The sequence below is a fragment of the Carettochelys insculpta genome, chromosome 1, assembly GCF_033958435.1.
Source record: "Carettochelys insculpta isolate YL-2023 chromosome 1, ASM3395843v1, whole genome shotgun sequence".
Classification (NCBI taxonomy): domain Eukaryota; kingdom Metazoa; phylum Chordata; order Testudines; family Carettochelyidae; genus Carettochelys; species Carettochelys insculpta.
Window position 1 is genome coordinate 248,712,155 of NC_134137.1, and position 22,324 is coordinate 248,734,478.

A 22,324-nucleotide genomic window follows, 5' to 3' on the forward strand; every position below is an offset into this window, starting at 1 on the left:
AGGAGAGGAGTAGGTTGGATATTAGGAAAATCTACTTCACCAGGAAGGTGGTGAAGCACTGGAATGTATTGCCTGGAGAGGTGGTGGAATCTCCATCCCTAGAGTTTTTTAAGTCCCGGCTGGACAAGGTCTTGGCTGGGATGGCTCATTTGAGGTTGATCCTGCTTGAAGCAGGGGGCTGGACTCAATGACCTCTTGAGGTCCCTTCCAGCTCTGTGATTCTGTGATTCTATGAAAACTGTATGACTTTCTTGTGTGAAAGTCTGAGCAATTTAAAGACCATTCTGCTCCACAGACCATCAAACACTGAAAATAAAAGTAAAATCCATTATTAAAATTGAAATGCAAGACCTTGGTCACAACTATTTGTAACTTAATTTTAATGTGTTTAGGAATTGCTGAATAGTTTTGTGATTTTCTTCCTGGCTGCATCTCCATGTGGCACTTCTTCCAGAAGCGGCACACTAATGAGCTAACTGGAAGATGCTAATGAGGCACAGATGCAAATTTTCCATGCCTCATTAGCATATCAGCATCTGGTTCAGAGTGCTTAATTTTCCCCAAAATTCTGGGGAGGAAGGGGCTTCTGGAAGGAGGGTTTCCTTCTGGAAGATCCCCATGGGCTGCATGTCTCCACATTTACTTTGGAGTCCAGAAGAGCTTCTTCCAGACTCTGAACCACATGCCAATATGTTAATGAGGTGCAGAAAATTTGCATCTGTGCCTCATTAGCATCTTCTGGTTAGCTCATTAGCATGCCTCTTCCGGAAGAAGCAGCACATGGAGACACAGCCCCTGTCTGGTAGTTTAAATAAATTATCAAAAAAAGTAAAACTTTTGTAATTATATTCCATTATTTCAACAAATAAAATAAGAATTTTGCATTTTTTGGTGCAGCCCTTTGCAATTTGTTTATTCATTTGTTTATTTATTTATTGGTGCAGAATTCTTTCAGGAGTACTTTTGTAAGTTTCTAACATTGTCAATGGTAGAATTTCCCATAAAATTGGTAGTTAATGGCCAAAGGGAAATAGAATGACATCACATCCGTTAAATTTGTTTTTGTGTCCTAGAATGAATTTAAAAAAAAGTATACTATAATAGCACAATATATTATTATTCCTAGTTCAATTTTATTATTAGGTTTCAGCCTTATTGTGTTGGGTGCTATTCCTAAACAGTAAGACCAATGGTCTAAATCTATTATGCCATTCAGTCTTCAGATGGCTTCCCTTCTATTGGTGCATTAACCTATGGTTTCACAAAACAGATCAAGAGAGTGGAGTGGATTAGACACAAACTCCAATTTTAACAAAATCAGAAAGGTACTTCCAGTATTTGAGTTTTACAGATTTGGATGAATATGAATAGTTTCATTAACTCTTTAGTTAAAGTTTTATTTCTTTTAATTCTAGTAGTTATAATCTAAGTAGAGTGGAATTGTTATATGAGTGGATGTGTGTGTGTGTAGGAACAAGGAAGAGAAGCTGACTAAATACAGAAGTGAAATTGATCATTCTAGGCTTAGTGCCCAAACAGAGCTGAGGACAAAAAGTAAATAAACAACATAAATAGTGAAACAGAAAGTAGATTGTTAAAACTGTTTTCGCTTTAATCTGTTATTGGTTACATAGAAAAGATTATTTTTCATTTAATTTCATGATTTCTCTTACCCTGCAATATAAACCTTCCCCTCTCTGTAATTTTCAATGCACCACTAAAGCAATTATTCTATTACTTGAAGTACTATTGTATCATCTTGGTTGTTTTCTTTCTGTAACATTTGGAAGTCAAACCCATTTTGAAAGTCAAAGAAATTCTTTTTCAGTCCATACAGTAAGTGTGTTTTCTTGGCTGTGTTTGCTTTATATTTTGCTAGCTATTTGACTTGAATCTGTAAATTCATCTGGCTTGAATTAATGCTACCAACTGTATGACTGCTCAATAAGATTATGTAATATAATGCCATACCCAAAATGAAATACTTTTGAGGGCACTTGGTGTTGTACAGTCATGCACTACAGCACTGGAAGGGCCACTGTGGTATTGAGGTCCTGTCTACAGTGCCACAGTAAATTGATCTAATCTATGCTACTTCAGTTACGTGAATAATATAACTGAAGTTGAGGTAGCTAGATCCACTTACGGCAGTGTCTACATCATGCTGTGTTGACAAGAGTGCTTTCCTGCCAACTCTATTCTTCTCAGGAAGATAAAGCACAGAAGTAGATGGGAGAGCACTCTTGTATCAATTTAGCATGTTTTTACCAGACCTGCTAAATCAACACTGCTTCATCGATTGCAATAGATCCAATTTAACTCTATAGTGGAGACTTGTCTTAAGTTATTAAAATCTAGGAGGATATCACTCAAATCTCTGTACAGGCCTGAATGCTTACCTTGTTGTCTCCTAATTGAGATCACTCCCTTCTTCCTCAGTAGCACAGTAGTCTGTTCATTTCTCCTGGCCATATATACCTAATCTTAAAACCTTCCAAAATATGTTTTATAGCCCTCCACTCTCAGGAATTTTGAAAAACTTTGTTGCCCAGAATTTGTAGCAATATAAATGTTGCTTTGTGGCTAAACCACAATCATGATGTTGCCTACGGGCTAGAACACAAGTGGGATGCCATACTCCAAGACTTTGGTCTTCGCTGTGCCTCTAATGTGACCTTATACAAGTGATCCCTCTGACTTATAAACAAACTAAGGGTTTGTCTACACTTGCCCCCAACTTCAAAGGGCCATGGGAGCTTACTAATGAAGTGCTGCACTTCACTAGGCTAATTCTCCCCCGCGGCAACTTTGAAGCAACCTTCAAAGTGTCTTTACTTCCCAAAAAAGAGACACTTCAAAGTTGTCATGTGGGAGAATGAGCCTAATGAAGTGCTGTGTATTCTCCACAGCACTTCATTAGTAATCTCCCATTGCCCTGATTGACATGCCCCCTTCGAAGTTGGGGCAAGAGTAGACCCAGCCTAAGTGTTAAAAACATTGACTTTTAACTAGTGTTCGTGAAGAACTTCCATATCCTTAGATGCAGTATGTTGGAAAGATTTATTATTGTTATTAAAGACATAAGCAGTATCAACACACAGCTAAGCATTGCCACTCTTGTACCTGTGCTATATAGGCTTCTTCTGCTACCCTCACTCACAAAAAGCAAAAATTGCCCAAATATGGGTACACCTAACAATGCATGTGGAATGTTACACAACTTGCCAGAGCATTAATGTTAACCCAGCTGAAATATCACACTCCAGCTTGTCACTTGCTACCCTTGCTACTTTATTTCTCTTCCATGTCACTTCTGTTATGCAAAGGAGGTCAATTCCCTTGTACAGACAACTGCCAGGTGACCTTTGTGAACCTCAAGTGTGATTCCTCCAAGAAAAAACGTCGGGGCCGCAAGTCACCATCGAAAGAAGTGTCCCATATCACTGCTGAATTTGAAGTGGAGATGAAGTCTGAGGAAGTCTCAGGTTTGTGGGAGATTTTCTTCTGGTGTTCTGTAGGGAAATCTATAACAGTGCCTCACTGTGGTCAACAAGCTAGTATCTCTCTGCTGCTGTTTCACCAGGCTAGTCTACAAAGCATGTTACACAAAATGCCTGTCCCCAGTTAGAACTTCCACTGACTTCTGAAATTCAGCTGCAGGTTGAACCTCTGAAATCCAGGACACTCTGGTCTGGAAGGACCATGGCTGTTGCTGGACCAGAGAGCCCTGCCAGCTGGGAGTGAGTGCCTGCTCAGAGTCTGGCGGCTGGGAGTCTTACCCCAGCTGGGCCGCTACAGCCAACAACTGGGAGACTAGTAGTGATAGAGGAGAGCTGTGGCTGGGCCAGGAAGCCAGTGTGAACCTCACTGGGGAGTGGTGGGAAGTTGGCTGGGGGCTGTTGGGACTGAGGCAGCTGGGGAGCCACTGAGGTGTGGTGCATCCACAGTGGCTGGGGCCAGTAAACTGCAGCCAGGGACGGAAAGCCAATACCTGGGGCTGGGGAGCATGTCCCAGCAGGGGAAGCCAGTTGCTCGAAGCTGGGGCCAGAAAGCTTTTTGTCCCATGGCTGGGGCGAGAGATCTGGGGCCAAGAACTGGAAGCCAGCAACTGGGGTCGGGGAGCTACAGGTGGTATCAGGAAACTGGCCATGGCTGGTGGCCAGGAGAGGAGCCTAGAGAGCATTGACTTCCCCTGGTCCAACAAAATCCCTGGTCTGGGACTGCTAAGGTCCCCGGGTGGCAGACCAGGGAAGTGAAAATGTCTCCTAGAATACATATGCCACAGCTCGTCTACAAATCAAACTTTTTTTTATCTTTTATTTCTACATACCTACATTTGTCAGCCATGTGGAGAAGACTCAGGATGCGGAAGAATTGTTTAGGGCTCTGCAGAGTTATAGCATTGTGATATAACATCAAAGAGAAATTTATTCTTATCATAAATATTTCAGTATTCAAGAGTGTTATAAAACTATGGAATAACATTTCCAAATAGAATGATGGGATCTGAATGTTTTTAGAACTGAACTAAATTAAATCCTTGGAAATACCCTGTGGAGGAAAACTACTAATACCTCCATTACTAATACCGCCAGGAATCCAAGTTGCGATATCACTGCCACAACCCATAATATGTTCACTTGATGCTAGCTCAGCTCTGCCAGCTGATGTGATGTGTTTACTGTGTGTCTGTGTATAGACAGTCAGTGGAACCAGCCTTGAAGTTTTCTATGCTGGGACTGAGACAAGATCAGAGCTCCATGTGCAATTTTGGATCGGGAAGCTCAGTTTGTCGGAGCAGAGGGTGCTGGACTGTCCTTTTCAGAGGGGCTAATATCAAGCTAGCCAATCCTAACATTTAAAAAAACCACAACTTCTTTGCCTCTTTCTATATAGTGAGAAGTAAACAAAGTAGCAGAAAATGTTGCTGGTTGATAATTTTTTACTAAGCATCTTTGCTTGAACGTGAATCTCCATTGCATATAGTTTTCTTCTTATTTCCCATCTAGACACCTGTAACCTTGACTGTGTGCGGAAAAGGATGGAGCAGAAGCTGCAAACTGCAATCAAAACATTGAGGAAATCTATTAACAAACAGCAATTTTATGTTCAGTTTTCTGGGACAGAGTACGAAGTGGCTCATAAGCCAGCTAAGGCTACTGACGGACATGAAGCGTGCAGTACAGGGCAAGTGCTGCAGGATGGAAAATGTGGTAAGTCCCAGAAAAACTGAAGTTATGTTCTGACCAACAGCACCCAGAAATAAAACCCCCTTAAAATTAAGTGGTCAACCATAAGCCATATAGTAAATACTACCTAGACAACCTAGAGATATCAAAAACAGGTTAACCTAATCTAATTATATGTGGAACAAGCAAGGCCTCTGACCAGAAGGGGAGGTGGGCAAAGGGGGTAACTTCCCCAGAGTACAGCAATTCAAAAGGGCCCAGGGCTCCAAGCTTTAAATCACCACCGAAGCACTACACAGCACTCTCCAGGTGTATCTGAGTCTGCTGAGGCGGCAGAGGGTAGTGCTAAGGCTGACAGCCTGCAGCCCTTTCCCTTCTGAGAATGCATAAGAGTGCTTCCCAGGAGCCTGGGAAGTCAGTCAGCCTCCCCGCAAAGAAGGATAGTCTTGTTTAAATGTTTTCCAAGTTGCCAGATTTTTGCCAAATGCGAATGCTAACCCATTTACTCTAGTTCAAAGCATTATGTTCCTAATTCATCAACAATAAAATTTATTTTCCTTGCTGCCTCCACCACTGTAGTTACTTTGAATCGAATTTTCATACATTTTTCAGAGAAGTTTTACAGTCCCAGTGGCTCTCATGCAAAAATAATAGAATTTGCACATGTGGCTGTGATAGATGTCTGGTTATCTGGTTCTCACATGCACACACTGCAGTTCAGAGGCTGGGCTGGAAATTTTAGTTATTATAGCTTAGAAACCCTTAAAATTTATCCCATAGATCTAATGCTATAAAATATTTAATATCCTGTTTTGGGAAGAGAATGTTGATGAATGTATGCGTTTAGAATGGTTTCTCATTAAACTGTGTCACTGTCAGGAAGTATACAACATGAGGTGGGACGCGCTGCCTTTGAAGAAATACTGTATTAGTCTATATCTGCAAAAACAACAAGAAGCCCCATGCACATTATAGACTAACATTTATTGGAGCATAAGCTTTCATGGGCAAAGATTCTCTTTGTCAGATGCATGGAGTAGAAATGCCAGAGGCAGGTGCAAATATTCTCCCTGACTGAATTGACCTTGCTAACTCTTGCCTTCCTCTTGATTGGTACCTCACTTTTTCTCATGTGCCTGTATATTTACACCTGCCTCTGGCATTTCCAATCCATGCATCTGACAAAGCAGTTCTTTGCCCATGAAAAGCTTATGCTCCAATAGATCTGTTAGTCTGTTAGGTGCCACAGAACTTCTTGATATATCAAATGTAATGAAAAATTCACTTAATTCAGCATCCCTGATGAAAGAGGGAGGGATAGCTCAGTGGTTTGAGTGCTGCCCTACTAAACTGGGGTTGTGAGCTCAATCCTTGACAAAGCTGTTTAGGGATTGGGGCAAATAGATGTTGGGGATGGTGCTTAGTCCTGCCAAGAGGTCAGGGGACTGGGCTAGATGACCTTCCAAGGCCCCTTCCAGCTCTAGGATGTGTGCATCTCCGCTTATTTAAAGAGCATTTTGCTTAAATACAATATACATGTTTTAAACCAAGTTACCTATTTTGGAAGCACCTGTCTGGTGAAAGTTTAAATTCCGTAAACTACCATTTAATGGTTTAAACAATACAGGATGGGTCTTCAGCTGTTGTAAATTGACACAACTCCATTGATTGACCTAGTTCCCTTGGTCCAAAATCTGCAAAGTGCCATTGGTAATGGTGGGATGGATTGAAGAGTTCTATTCTCCATAAATGTTTCATATGAAGACAAAGCTACACAATGAAGGTCCTTACATAGATTTTGCTTTTCTTTCCTCAGTTACCTGCACCATGGGCACCTATTATAGTGGAGAACATAATCAGTGCATTCCTTGCTCACCAGGCACATACCAAGACACGGAAGGTCAACTTACCTGTGAACCTTGCCCAAGTAATGACGGACAGGGAATAGCAGGTGCACGGAATGTGTCAGAATGTGGAGGCAAGTTAAGTTTAATTATAAAAGGAGTAGGTGCAGTCCAATAAAAAGCAAGGTGTGGAGGCTAATGGGGGGGAAAGCCATCCACAATTCTGCCTTGTAAAGCTAACAGAAAAGAGCTCTGTACACTTACAAGAAATGCAAAAGAACCTTTCCGTTTGTTCCAACTGTTCCCAGACAAGCATTGCTCCCAAGTCAAAGAGAACTGGATCTACAGTTTGGGTAGCACAGGTTGTACCTCCCTGGTCTGGCATGGTCAGGACCTGATGGGTCCCAAACAAGAGAATTTGCCAGACCAGAGAAGGTCCAGGTCTTCTACCCCCAGGTGGTCTGTGCTCCCTGAGCTGCTGCAGCCCCAGCTTCCAGCCTCCATCCCCCAGGACTCTGGCCTCAGGCTAGGATCTCTGGGGTTTTCACATGGCTTTAGCCTCACCCGGGGCTGCCGCATGGTTGCTATTGGCTCTTGCCCCCTCGCTGCCTTGGGGCAAGCAGGACTCAAGCCATGGCCCCAGCTTACTGCTGGCTGCCACCCCGGCTGGGCCCACAGACACTCAGATGCCAATATCCCCAGCCCCGGTACTCTCTCATCCAGCAACATTGGCGGTCCATCTGCATTTTGTCAGACAATAGTGTACGAGCTTTGAGAGGTGTAACCTGTACAGTAGATGCTAAGATTCACAAACACTTTTGAAATAGAGGTTTTTTTGTAAAGCAGCCAAATATTCTGGTTGTTCTTTCAAAAGTTTACTGCTGAATATTGACTTGGTACAGCCCTGAAGAATTAAAATGCTATTTTCCCTTCAATTTTTATTGGTTTGTATTTAACACAACACTGTACCATATTTCCTTTTTTCTTTTCTTTTTTTTTTTTGTCTATGATGCAGCCTGATTGTTTACTTCTGCTTCCAAATGAAGTGTGTGATTCACTGGCCTGTTTATAACTCTGAGGTTCTACTGTAGTAGGCAAATGAGCAAACTAATGATGGATGGACTTTGCCTTGGGTCAGCATGTCACTCTGGAATTACCTTTCCTTCTCAGACTCATTAACATGGTACACTATGAACTAGGGCAGGGGTCTGCAACCTGCAGCTCTGGAGCCACATACATCTCTTTAAGGACTTCTTTGTAGCTCCCGATGCTGCAAATGCAAAGTTTAAAAAAAAGATTATTTTCTATAAAAAGTGAACATTTAAAAGCCCAAAAATGAACAACTCATATCTAAATAGCAAATGATATGTGATCTCAAAACAAATGTTGGATAACTCCCCCAGGTGTCCTCCAGAGAGAGAGAAGGTTTGGGAGTGAAAGTCAGCAATATAAGCTGTGTCCACACGTGCACGCTACTTCGAAGTAGCAGCACTAACTTCGAAATAGCGCCCATCGCGGCTACATGCGTCGGGCACTATTTCGAAGTTAACTTCGACGTTAGGCGGCGAGACGTCGAAGTCGCTAACCTCATGAGGGGATCGGAATAGCGCCCTACTTCGACGTTCAACGTCGAAGTAGGGACCGTGTAGACGATCTGCATCCCGCAACGTCGAAATTGCTGGGTCCTCCATGGCGGCCATCAGCTGGGGGGTTGAGAGATGCTCTCTCTCCAGCCCCTGCGGGGCTCTATGGTCACCGTGGGCAGCAGCCCTTAGCCCAGGGCTTCTGGCTGCTGCTGCGGCAGCTGGAGATCCATGCTGCAGGCACAGGGTCTGCAACCAGTTGTCAGCTCTGTGTATCTTGTCTTGTTTAGTGCAACTGTGTCTGGGAGGGGCCCTTTAAGGGAGCGGCTTGCTGTTGAGTCCGCCCTGTGACCCTGTCTGCAGCTGTGCCTGGCACCCTTATTTCGATGTGTGCTACTTTGGCGTGTAGACGTACCCTCGCAGCACCTATTTCGATGTGGTGCCGCGCAACGTCGAAGTTGAACATCGACGTTGCCAGCCCTGGAGGACGTGTAGACGTTACTCATCGAAATAGCCTATTTCGATTTTGCTACATCGAAATAAGCTATTTCGATGTTGGCTTCACGTGTAGATGTAGCCATAGTGGTATAAACACACACGTAAAGTGCGAGGAAACAGAATACATAAAAGGTTTTGAACATCCTGCAGCAAACATGTATTGCATTACAAATCATTGTGTGTGCGCTGTTCTTAAAATAGGGGCTACAAAAAGAATGGTTTGACATGATTTATTAAGGCCCATCTCATATTCATGTGCATTGCAGCTCTGACATTATTGTTTTTTACCAAATTGGAAAAATGGCTCTTCTTGCCATTTTGGTTGCTGACCCCTGAGCTAGGGGGATAAGTTACAGTGGAGTGGGGTACGCAAAGAGCATGATAATACTGCTGTTGAAATCGTTTGGGAGCTGAAGTCTATGGTTCTTCTGTGTCATCAACAGCAAGCATACCTCAGAGACATGGCCATGAGCTGTGCAGTGCCCTCAGAGTGAAAAACTGATGAGTTCTAATCCTATTCATTCTTCTCAGTGATCTTTGACAAGTGACCTAACATTCTTACAAATAACAAGCTCTCCTGTGGCACCTGAGAGACTAACAAGTTTATGAGGTCATGAGCTTTCATGGTAAAACCCACTTCATCAAATAGATTTGGAGTGGAAGAACAGAATCCAGAGTTAATATAGCAGGAGTAGGGGGTGGGAGTTCCCTGATAGTAGTAGCACCAGTATATAAAACAAATTAAGCTGGGTATGTCTCGTTCCTGTGAATATCAAAGATGGGGAAATTGCCCTTGTCATTCATAAGCCAGTTAAGATCTCTATTCAGGCCGAGGTTAAAGGTGTTAAATTTGTGAATGAATTCCAATTCAGATGTCTGCCTCTGTAATCTTGTGGTAAAATTCTTTTGTAGAAGAATGGCTACTTTCAAATCCATTATTGAATGTCCAAGGAGGTTAAAATGTTCACTTACAGGTTGATGTTTCTAACCATTGCTGATGTCAGATGTATGTCCATTTATCCTTTGGCACAGAGACTGTCCCATTTGTCCAATAGACATGGATGTGTGGTGAAATATAGGTAGGATGAGGAAAGTGTAGCTCTATGGCTAGCTAAATGAATTAACTAAAAATAAATCCAATGGTAGGCCTGTGGAACTCCTTGCCAGAGGATGTTGTAAAGACCAGGACTTTAACAGGGTTTAAAAAAGAACTAGATAAATTCATAGCAGTTAGGTCCATCAATGGCTATTAGCCAGGCTGGATAGGAAAGGTTTCCCTAGGCTTTACTTGTCAGAGGCTGGAAGTGGATGACAGGAGAGGGTTCTCTTGATGATTATCTGTTCTGTTCACTCCCTTTGGAGTATCTGGCATTGGCCACTGTCAGAAGACAGGATATTGGGCTTAGCTGGACCTTTGGTCTGACCGAGTATGGCCGTTCTTGTGGTCTTAACCTATCAGTAAAGGGGTGCCACTCACTGCAGGTACGCCTGCTTGTGGCTGTTGCTGAGGCTGTGTGGGAAATAGCTCTTTGGCTATCTGGAGTCCCCATCCATTGGTTGCTTGTGCCGTGGCCACTGTCTCTCTCAGTGACTCAGTGGTCCTATTTTGTGACTAAGCCCTCTTCCAGGGTGACAAAATGATGTCTGGATCTGTCTCCGACAGTCTTCCATTCCACGTTTTCCAGTCCTGTGCAACTTCCCAGTGGCTGCTAAGAGAACCCAGTCCTGTCCACTCCTCTGGTTCCAGCACAAGGACCGTATGATGAACAATCCAGTGCTTCTGAGACTCAGCCGTGTTGCTGTTTCCCTGGGTTCCTTCCTGCCCTGCCTCTCTGGCTATTTGCCTATTCCTGAACATACCTACAACTATTTCACCTTTCTCAGCCTCTTGACAGACTCCTAGATCTTAGTTTTTTCCTGGCTGTCCTCCTTGTCATGCTTCAGAGCTTGAGCCATATTAAAAGGTGGCAACTCCTTTTTCCTCTATGGAGTGACTATAAACCTCCTCCCTGCAACCTCTCACAGAATCACAGAATCCTAGGGCTGGAAGGGACCTCAGGAGGTCATCTAGTCCAGCCCCTGCTTCAAGCAGGATCAACCCCCACTAAGTCATCCCAGTCAGGACCTTGTCCAGCTGGGACTTAAAAACCTCGAGGGATGGAGAATCCACCACCTCTCTAGGCAATGAATTCCAACGCTTCACCACCCTCCTGGTGAAGTAGTTTTTCCTAATATCTAACCTACACCTTTACCTCTTCAGCTTCAGACCATTACTCCTTGTTCTGCCATCTGACACCACTGAGAACAGTTTCTCACCCTGCTCTTCAGAGCTCCCCTTCAGGAAGTTGAAGGCTGCTATTAAATCACCCCTAAGTCTCATCTGTAAACTAAACAAGCCCAGATCCCTCAGCCTATCCTTATAGGTCTTGTACTCCAGACCCTTAATCATTTTTGTTGCCCTCTGCTGAACCTGCTCCAGCAAATCCACATCCTTTTTATACTGGGGAGCCCAAAACTGGACACAATATTCAAGATGTGGCCTCACCAGTGCCAAATAGAGGGGAATAACTACTTCTCTAGATCTGCTCAAAATGCTCCTCCTAATGCACCCTAGAATGCCGTTAGTCTTCTTGGCTACAAGGGCACACTGTTTACTCATACCCATCCTTTCATCCACCATAACCCCCTTTCCATCATACTGCTGCTGAGCCAGTCAGTCCCCAGCCTGTAACTATGCTTGGGATTCTTCCGCCCCAGGTGCAGGACTCTACACTTCTCCTTGTTGAACCGTATCAGATTTCTTTTGGCCCAGTCCTCCAATATATCCAGGTCACTCTGGATTCTGTCTCTCTACCCTCCAATGTATCTACCTCTCCACCTAGTTTTGTGTCATCTGCAAACTTGCTGAGGGTACAATCCAGTCCCTCATCCAGGTCATTAACAAAGATGTTGAATAACACCGGCCACAGAACCGAGCCTTGCAGCACTCCGCTTGAAACCAACCACCATCCACATATTGAGCCATTGACCACTACCCATTGGGTCCGACCATCAAGCCAGTTTTCTATCCTTCTTATAGTCCAAGGATCCAATCCATATTTCTTTAACTTATGGACAAGAATGTTGTGGGAGACCGTATCAAAACCCTTGCAGAAGTCAAGGTATATCACATCCACTGACTTCCCCATGTCCACAGAGCGTGTTACCTCATCATAGAAACTAATCAGATTGCTCAGGCAGGACTTGCCCCTGGTGAATCCATGTTAGCTACTTTTGATCACTTTCCCCTCTTCCAAGTGCTCCAAAATGGATTCCTTGAGGATTCCCTCCATTATTTTCCCAGGGATTGAGGTAAGGCTGACCTGTCTATAGTTTCCTAGATTGTCCTTCTTTCCTTTTTTAAAGATGGGCACTACATTTGCCTTCTTCCAGTCATCCGGTATCTCACCCAATCTCTAAGAACCTTCAAGGATAATGGCCAAAGGTTCAGCAATGACCTCTGCCAATTCCCTTAGTACCCTCGGGTGCATTAAATCCAGATCCATGGACTTGTGTACATCTAGTTTTTCTAGATAGCTCAGAACTTGTTCCTTCGCCACATATGGCTGCCCTCACTGCTCTGACTTTCTGTTTTATAATCCTATCCCTGCTCCTCTCATAGCTGGGCTTCATCTGCCAATTGCCATTATCAGTCTGTAGCTTCCCTATCTTCATGTCCACATAAAAGGCTAACCGGCCCTTACTGGCCTACATTAACCTGCTCTGGGCTTATGTGCATAGACTACGCATATAATCCCACTACAATTCATTATATTTTGGAACCATATTGTTCTTTGTATAAATGCTATTTGCTTAAAGGTTCAGTACAGTAAAAAAACATTGATTTCTGAGACACTGCAGTTTTTTAAAATCAGTGGGAGCATTTCACTAACTTCTTAGAATTCTTTGGGCATGTCAGTAAATTAGTGGACAAAGGAAAGAAGACTGACATGATTCATTAAGCATTTCAGTAGATTTTTGATAAGGGCATGCACAAAAAAAGTTTCTAAAGAATTCAAGTACTCATAAAGTGTGAGACAAAATATTGTCTTGTGTCACAGAATGCCTGGGAGAAAAGGTTAGAATTAAAAGGTCAATTTTCCTCGTGGGGAGTGGTTCCTCAAAGTTCCTCATTGGGTCCTATGTTATAAATGTATCTGTTAATAATCTAACATAGCAATATTTGCAGATGACATAAAATTATTAAGGTTAGTTAGGACCAGCAAGAAATATGAGGCTCTAGAGAGACCTAAACCTTGCAGATGAATGGTCAATTCAATGTCAAATGAAATTATATGTTGATAAATGCAAAGTAATGCACAAAAGAGGGAAAAGTTTAAAATACTCCAACACAATACATATATATATTCTGATAGCTGATAGAAGACTTTATTCGATCTGCAGTTGTGATCAAAAGAACATACAAGAGGATAGGTTGCAGAAGGTATGGAATGGTGAAGAATATGAAGAATATTGTAATTTTATTTTGTAATATAGAAATGGTTCAACTTTAATATTGTCCATGATATTGCTCACCACATCTCAAAAAGGATGTTGCTGAAGAAGAAGGGCTTGAAGAAGTGCAACAACAATGATCAAAGACATGGGAAAACTCTCACATGAAGAGAGATGGCAAAAATCAGGTTATTTCCTTTACAAAGAAGACAAATATGAGGGATATGATAAAAGTATGTGAAATAATGGCTACGTCTACACATGAACGCTACATCGAAATAGCTTATTTCGATGTAGTGACATCGAAATAGGCTATTTCGATGAGTAATGTCTACACGTCCTCCAGGGCTGGCAATGTCGATGTTCAACTTCGACGTTGCACAGCACCACATCGAAATAGGTGCTGCGAGAGAACGTCTACACGCCAAAGTTGCACACATCGAAATAAGGGTGCCAGGCACAGCTGCAGACAGGGTCACAGGGCGGACTCAACAGCAAGCCGCTCCCTTAAAGGGCCCCTCCCAGACACAGTTGCACTAAACAACACAAGATACACAGAGCCTACAACTGGTTGCAGACCCTGTGCCTGCAGCATGGATCCCCAGCTGCCGCAGCAGCAGCCAGAAGCCCTGGGCTAAGGGCTGCTGCCCACGGTGACCATAGAGCCCCGCAGGGGCTCAAGACAGAGCGTCTCTCAACCGCTCAGCTGATGGCCGCCATGGCGGACCCCGCTATTTCGAAGTTGCGGGACGCGCAATGACTACACGGTCCCTACTTCGACGTTGAACGTCGAAGTAGGGCGCTATTCCTATCCCCTCATGGGGTTAGCGACTTTGACATCTCGCCGCCTAACGTCGAAGTTAACTTCGAAATAGCGCCCGACGCGTGTAGCCGTGACAGGCTCTATTTCGAAGTTAGTGCCGCTACTTTGAAGTAGCGTGCACGTGTAGACACGGCTAATGAGGGATAAAGGAAGATATAAGTATATGGGGAACTTCTGTTCTTTCTGTCTTGTAAAACAAGTGCAAGGGAACATTCAATTATATTAAAAGGTGTCAAATTCTAAATCAATAAGACAAAGTACTTTCTCATAAAGCATGTCATGAAACTGTGAAATATATTTCCCAGGAAATCACTGAGGCCAAGAACATAACAAGGTTAAAAAAGGACTGGACATTTATCTGGCTATCAAGAATATCCAAAATTGTTATAACCAAACTTTGTGAAAGGGTTGTTAAACCTCATACTTCAGAGCTTAAGCCAAACGCTATCAGAGATCAGAATGAGAGCTAATGTGGGGTGTAAATTTTCCTTTGTAGCATAATAGTGCTGGTCACTATTGGAGATAGGATGCTGGGCTTGAAGGACCTCACATCTAATCCAGCCTGGCAAATCCCTTGTTTCTATTTGCCTCCACTTCCCTATCTATCATTTGAAGATAAGAATGATGGTCTACCTCATTGAGATATTGAAATGGTTAATTAATTTCTAGACAGTGCTATGAAATTCTTAGATGAAAACAGCTTTAAAACCACAAAATACTGTTATAAAGATACCTTACTGGAGTTATAGACCAACAAACAGAAGTATAGAGAAACAAAGAGTTTACACAGAAAGTAGCATTGTTTTTAGCATATGGTTTTTTATAAAATCGGTACGTTTAGTGTTATGTTTTCAAAGTTTTAAGAGGCACTGCTAAATAATACTGTTTTTTTACATTGCGCGCACAGCAGTAGGCTTAATAATGTAATTGACACTATTCAACTTCCAGGGCAGTGTTCTCCTGGGTATTTCTCTTCAGATGGCTTTAAACCTTGCAGAGGGTGTTCTCTTGGTACATACCAACCTGAGCCAGGCAGGACCCTTTGCTTTCCATGTGGTGGTGGACTGGTAACAAAATTTGAAGGTGCTGTTTCATTTCAGGACTGTGAAACAAAAGGTAAATTTCAGAGATTTTCCCAATTTGTAAAATAATATTGCTTAGTATTTTTTCTAATATTTTTCCTTTCACTTGGAATCTGCTGACACTGTAGAGTCCTCAGCAATCAACATTGTATTTTTTTGAAACACATGACATGCAAACTCAGGGCCACATCCTCAGCCAGTACAAAACAACATAGCTGCATTGACTTCCATGGAGCTAAACTGTTTTTTTTTTTTTAATCAGATGAGGATTTGGCCCTGATGAGTTACCTACTTTATTTTTATTTAAATAACTAGAAAAACTGCATGATGCTGATGGCATGAGTATCCATTAGTTATGAAAATGATAGAAAATATGTATGTGCAATATACTGTGTATGCTTTCAAACTTTCATGAAAATGCCACAATGGTGAAGGAGAGTTTGTCAGCCTGTATACCTGTCTGCTTGATTGATTGTGTACAAAGGCACTGTCTGAGGTCTGCTAATGGAAACCTCTCATCTGCAATTCAAAATTTATTTTTGTTGTTGCTACAGACAGTTATTGACTATCTGTTATAAGCTCAGGTATAAATGTCTGATTTGTAAGTCACCATTTCTAAAGGTGATAAATACAGCATATTTTATTAGATTAGCAATAGTTTAGGTTTTGGTGTTGGAACATGATTCCAGTCAAAGGTCTTTGAAAATAAAAATGCATTAAAACTGTTTGTTTAATTGTCTGTTAAATACTTGGGGATATGGAAATTACTGAGTTTGTAAATAGAGGAGGGATGATGTCTCTATTAAAATTGTTACTTTGTAAAAATTATATGCCTTCCTGTCACACAGTTCATTGTTCTCCCGGCCACTACTACAATTCCACAACACACAGATGTATCAGATGTCCTGTTGGAACCTACCAGCCTGAATTTGGTCAAAATTACTGCATTAGCTGCCCTGGGAATACAAGTACAGATTTTGATGGCTCTACTAATGTTACACACTGTAAAAGTAAGTTCTATGTGTAGTTCTATGTTCTATGAAACATATATGTTCTGTATGTGTTTTCTATATGTTGGGATTGATTGAACTCGGAATACTAATAGCTCAGACATTGGTGTGTTCAGAATCTAGATCTGAACCTGAAAGTTGCAAATAATTCCACTCATCACCAGAACTGATTCTGAAATTTTACAGTGGAAGAAAACAACATCAAAAGACTGAGAACAAAATCCAGAAAAGAAGGCCTGCATTAGTTTAATTTGGAATTGTACAGATTAGAATTTAACAACGAGTTTCCATAAATATTCTAGGTCATGCAAGTTTTGCAGTGACTCATGATCCTGTGAGTATCTGTAGAGCTAAAATAATTGAAAATGGAGTTATTGCCATTAATCATAATGAAATACTGTGAGACAGTCACTCATTCATGAACACGTCACTGTCTGCATGTTGTAAATGCTCCATAATCTTTGACTACAGTGAAATCCACACTCAGAATCTCCTAATATAGGCAGGTCTTTGTCTTAAATTACCACTTTAAACTGTCCCCAAGGAGTCCACTACAATTTTACTTGACCTTTAAAAGTGGTTTCTTCTAGACAAGCAAATTTTACTGATCCCTTGTGTGTTCATTTAAGATAGTTTCATGGTAATTACTAGATTGCATATGTCTTCTGAACTATGCATTAGTTTATGTCAGTCATAAGTTTTCACTCATTGTATGATGTGTAATCTTTGATGTTCTTGGTCATTTCAAATGTAGTTAGAGTAAATTAGATATTTGCCTGTAATTAGGAGCAGTATGACAATTGTGAAATAAAGTGATTCAATTATTTTTCCTCCCTGCATTGATCTCTCTTCTCCCTGCACTTTCTCATCCTTCTCTAGCATCTAAAATAAGCAGTCCTGTGGCACCTTAGAGACTAACAAATGTATTAGATCATGAGCTTTCTTGGCTCAACCTCACGTATTCAGACAAAAAATGGAGAGGAAAAACAGAATCCCAGGTTTTATATGCGGGGGCAGGGAGAAAAGAATAAAAAGTGGGTTACCTGTCACTAGTAGGACCAGTTAATATTTGCTGTGACAGATCCAAACAACTAAAAAGATATTTCAAAGCACAAATGCTGACTTACATTTCTTCGCAGACCAGCACTGTGGAGGGGAGCTTGGAGATTATACAGGCTATATAGAGTCTCCCAATTACCCTGGCGATTACCCAGCTAATGTTGAATGTATTTGGAATATAAATCCACCACCAAAGAGGCGAATACTCATTGTGGTTCCTGAGATATTTCTTCCAATTGAAGATGAATGTGGTGATGTTTTAGTAATGAGAAAAAGTGGTAAGTTGCCAGTCAGAGCCATTTAAATGTTTACATCAAAGTGTGATGTGGGGAAGGTCCATATGGAATGGACAAAGTCCAAAAATAATTTTTCCATCAGCTCAGCCCAATATTATTACAAGTGCTTTTCAGTGAATTGGCACAGCAACTTGTGGCTAGTGCTGAAACAAATTTAACAATAAAGTCAATGTCTTAATTATCATCAGAAAGTATCTCCAATGAATCAGAAGGCACATAATGTAGTCTTGTCTAACTAGACCCTTAGGAGTGCAAATCACTGTACTTCCATTGAAATCACTGGAGCTATGCCAATTTACACCAGCTAAGGATCTGACCAATCATCTCTAACATTATTCTCATGAGTTTTCAGTTCAAGTGTTAAATATGTACAGTAATGAAGAAGGAGGTTGTTAATTTAATGGAACATTGTAATGTTTCCCAAAGCTTGCCTGGAACTTCTGTTTGGCCCATAGATATATTCCCTCTGGGAGTGGAGGTTGTGAGGATCCTGAGGTAGTGGACTCCCTGTGTGGGGCGGTCTTCTGTGAGAAACAAGTGTGCTGAAGGCTCAGAGAGATGTGATTTCAGGAGGTGGAGTGGCCTATGGCTTAACCCCCTAAGAAGGACTGTCATATACTGAAGGGCTGCATAGAGCCACAAGACAGCACAAGTCCTATGAGTCTGTGACCCCAGTATAGCTGTTCAGAGCTCTCCCCAAGTTTTCAGTTTCTGTTTACCTTGTTAACTTTCTAAAAGTGCTAAGAGATACCATGTGTGAAAGACGTGATTTTTAAATCAGCAGTATTGAGTAGCCCTCTATTTTAATTAATAGAATGGTTTCAACAGCTTTTGATACTAAAGGACTTACATTCACAGTCCTGTATCTCTGATTAATGCAAAGTTCTTTCCTACTCTTTTTAAAGAGAATGATGATATAATTAATCAGATCATTTGATAAGAGCCAAAAAATTGCTATACTGGGGTCACAGACTCATAGGACTTGTGCTGTCTTGTGGCTCCATGCAGCCCTTCAGTATATGACAGCCCGTCTTAGGGGGTTAAGCCATAGGCCACTCCACCTCCTGAAATCACATCTCTCTGAGCCTTCAGCACACTTGTCTCTCACAGAAGACCCCCCCCACAGGGAGTCCACTACCTCAGGATCCTCACAACCTCCACTCCCAGAGGGAATATTGCCACCCTGATCTCTAGTCTAGAGTTTTTCTCAGCCAAACTAAACAAAGGGTGTGTTGAGCATCTGAACACAGCATAGGAAATTATCAGCACCTCAGACCTAACGTCCCTCAGCACAGTACATCTAGGTCTCTTCTGTATCCAGTTCGATTCTGGCTGCTCTCTCTCCCCAGTCCAGAAACCTCCTCCTCCTAGTTGAGCATCTAATACCACTTTCCCACAAGCCCCACCTCTCTCCTTTGTCTTCTGACCCAAGTAAAGAGGTCTCCTGGACCTCCTCTCCTCTCAGATACTCCTTTCATCCATCCTTTGTTTCCCCATTTGCTGGAATAAGCTGGTCAGGACACCAGGATCCACTCTCCTCAGCCCATTGTCCACCAACTTCTGTAGTCACCAAGTCACTAGTTGCTGGGGTATCTATTTTCCAGGCTGTTGTTCAGAATCCCAGCTACCGGGCAAGGTCACAGCTGTCCTCTGTAATAGCCAACTCACTCCCTCACCACTTCATCAAATAAGTAATACCAATGGAAGTGAGTCCCACGCACTCTGCATACAAACCATTGGAAAAAAAGAACCAAGAAGATTTCCTGCTTTATCACATCTAGCTCAAGGGTCCATCAGGTCTTCCAAGAGTGTTGAATGCTGGAGGCTTCACAGGAAAACCCCTTCACTGCAAATAATGCTGTTATAGGAACAGCAACCCTAAAACACAGAAGGAAATATCTCATGACCCTGTCTACACTAGTGATCAGCTCATGTCCAGAAGTAGGAGAATAGTTCTTCAAGTGTTTATCCTAGCTCATGTAACTTTTTACATGCTATTTTGACTGTGTAAGTAAGATTAGGATGGTCTGAGTTATGTTCTTCGAGCAGCATTTCAACCATTTTATTAGAATACAGTGTGTTCTCCCCCAGATTACAACCTCTTACCTCTATCTTACCTCTGTTCTGTAGTGACTTCATAAAAAAAAGAAAAAATACTATGTAAGCAAAAATCAATTTACTCTAATCCAGAATATCAAATTTGTATATGCTAATCTTAGTTGTATGGTTAATATAAAACATCACTACACGGTGGAGTTAAGTCTGTTGGGAGCTTTCACTGTGCAATTCCATACTTTAGCATGTTTTGCTTTCTCATATTGCAATTTGCCTCTGAAGTTCTTGGCTTGTTTGGGAGATAATTGCCCTATTCCTGTGATGTTGTTGTCCTTAAATTATTTATAAGTATGCAGTCTTAACTCCAGTTTAACAGTGGTTCTGTCTGGGAAAACATTCAGATCACCCTGAAGTCAATAAAACTGTTTACACTAACTTCAGTAGGAGCTGGATCAGCCCCATAAAACCTAATCCTTTTGTAAAACTTATTACAGTAAGCTATTTTCCTGTATTATCCTGTGGATATGAATTCTCCACATCACTTTTAAACTAGGTAAAAGGGCCTAATTTTTAAACACTGGCTTCATTTTAGGGTTACAATCTGTCATGTTATTTCTAGGAGCTGAGGCACTGTCACAGCTTCCTATGGTGTTTGTGGGGTCCTTTCTATTTCCCCCCCAATATCAGTTGTAATTTGATATTGCACTGTAGCGTGATGATGTATTGCTCTAATGTGATGGCCAATCTGGTGCAATCAAACTAGCTTCAAATGTTGCGAGTCTTATGAGCTCGTCTTTGAGTGTAAGCTTTTTGGGATAGAGAGAACCTCTTTCCAAGATGTTTTGTTAGTATTAAGTATAACGGGCCCTACCCACTTGGCATATAAGTAATAACAATTACAACTAGTTGGAAATTGTTTCATGAAACAGCATTTTCTGACAAAAAAGCTGTTGAGTCAAAATCAAAATGTTGCATATGGTCAAGTCAACTTTGATACAATTTTTGATAGAAAAATTACTAAACAATTTATGTTTGAAATGGGATATTTTATTGGGACATTTTTATTTTATTTTGATATTTCTGTTTCATTTTGGCTATAGTATTTAATATGTCATATATATTGAATATCATGTCACACTATTTTGGTAGTGAAACAAAATGTTTAGATAATGTGGCTTTGATGCCTCTGAAGCATCCATTTCCGAATTTCCATTGCAAAAAATATTTCAAAATTTCAACTTTTCATCCAGATATGGGTCAAAAATATATTTCAAAATGTCAGACTTCCCCACGGGATGGAGATTCCATTTTTGATCATTTCTAATCAGAGTAATTTAGGCTGTAGCCACACTAGCCCCCCTCCTTTCAGAAGGGTCATGTTAATGAGGGATTTTTAAAGATGCTAATGAGTCGCTGATATGAATATACAGTGTCTCATTAGCATAATGGGGGTCACGCGTGATTTGAAAGTGCCGCTTTTGGAACACACGCCACCTGTGTAGCCAGGGCCCTTTTGAAAGGACCCCCCCTGACTTCAAAAGCCCCTTCTTCCCAAAACCAAATAGGTAGCAGCACATGGGTAGCAGTGTGCCAAAAGTGGCGCTTTTGAATTGCGCACAGCAACCATTATGCTAATGAGGTGCTGTATATTCATGTCAGTGCCTCATTAACATCTTCTGAAATCCCTCATTAACATGCCCCTTCCGAAAGGCGAGGGCTACTGTGGCCACAGCCTAATGTTGCATACTGCTGCCTGCTTACTAGCCCCACCTGGAGACAGAAAGGAAGAGTTGCCCCTAGTCTGGAGAAAAGCTTTCTCCTTATGCACAGAAAATGATGGCATGCCTTCTATCCCCAGAATATCACTTTCTTAAAGGGAAAATATGGGTGGATGAGTGGGCTATTAGTTGACAGCCCTATCTCCAGAGAAGGACAAGGAAATGTGATGTTACAAAGATTGTTTATTTATTTAATTAATTTTCTAGCATCCCCTACGTCAATTACCACGTATGAAACATGCCAGACTTATGAGAGACCAATAGCATTTACCTCCAGATCACGAAAGCTATGGATTCAATTCAAATCAAATGAGGGAAACAGTGGCAAAGGATTTCAAGTCCCCTATGTGACATATGATGGTAAGATTGGAGTAATTTTCTGTCTCTGAGTTAATTTCTGAATGTAGAAGTATGTGTATCTAAATCTACTTTGTACTGAGTAAAGGGGGAAAATGGAAAGCATAAAGAATTTGATGTGACTCAGTTTTGGTGTTTTGGTGGATTATTCTAGTGCTAACCATCAATAGTTTTGGGTCTTCTTCCAAGGTTTTTCCTATTTTTTTTAGGTTTGTACTGGTGATTAATTAAAAATTTTAATCCTTGCTGCAATGAA

General features: G+C 41.6%; 1 protein-coding gene across 1 annotated transcript in view; it reads left to right on the plus strand.

Moving 5' to 3' along the window:
• Nucleotides 1-22,324, plus strand: part of SCUBE1 (signal peptide, CUB domain and EGF like domain containing 1) — a 350,710-nt gene that overhangs the window by 310,847 nt on the left and 17,539 nt on the right. Inside the window, exons 15-21 of the mRNA XM_075003815.1 lie at nt 3,327-3,485; nt 5,010-5,213; nt 7,006-7,167; nt 15,380-15,547; nt 16,362-16,523; nt 17,663-17,860; nt 21,919-22,071. Coding sequence (XP_074859916.1) covers nt 3,327-3,485; nt 5,010-5,213; nt 7,006-7,167; nt 15,380-15,547; nt 16,362-16,523; nt 17,663-17,860; nt 21,919-22,071 — 1,206 coding nt within the window. The remainder of the gene's footprint in view (nt 1-3,326; nt 3,486-5,009; nt 5,214-7,005; nt 7,168-15,379; nt 15,548-16,361; nt 16,524-17,662; nt 17,861-21,918; nt 22,072-22,324) is intronic.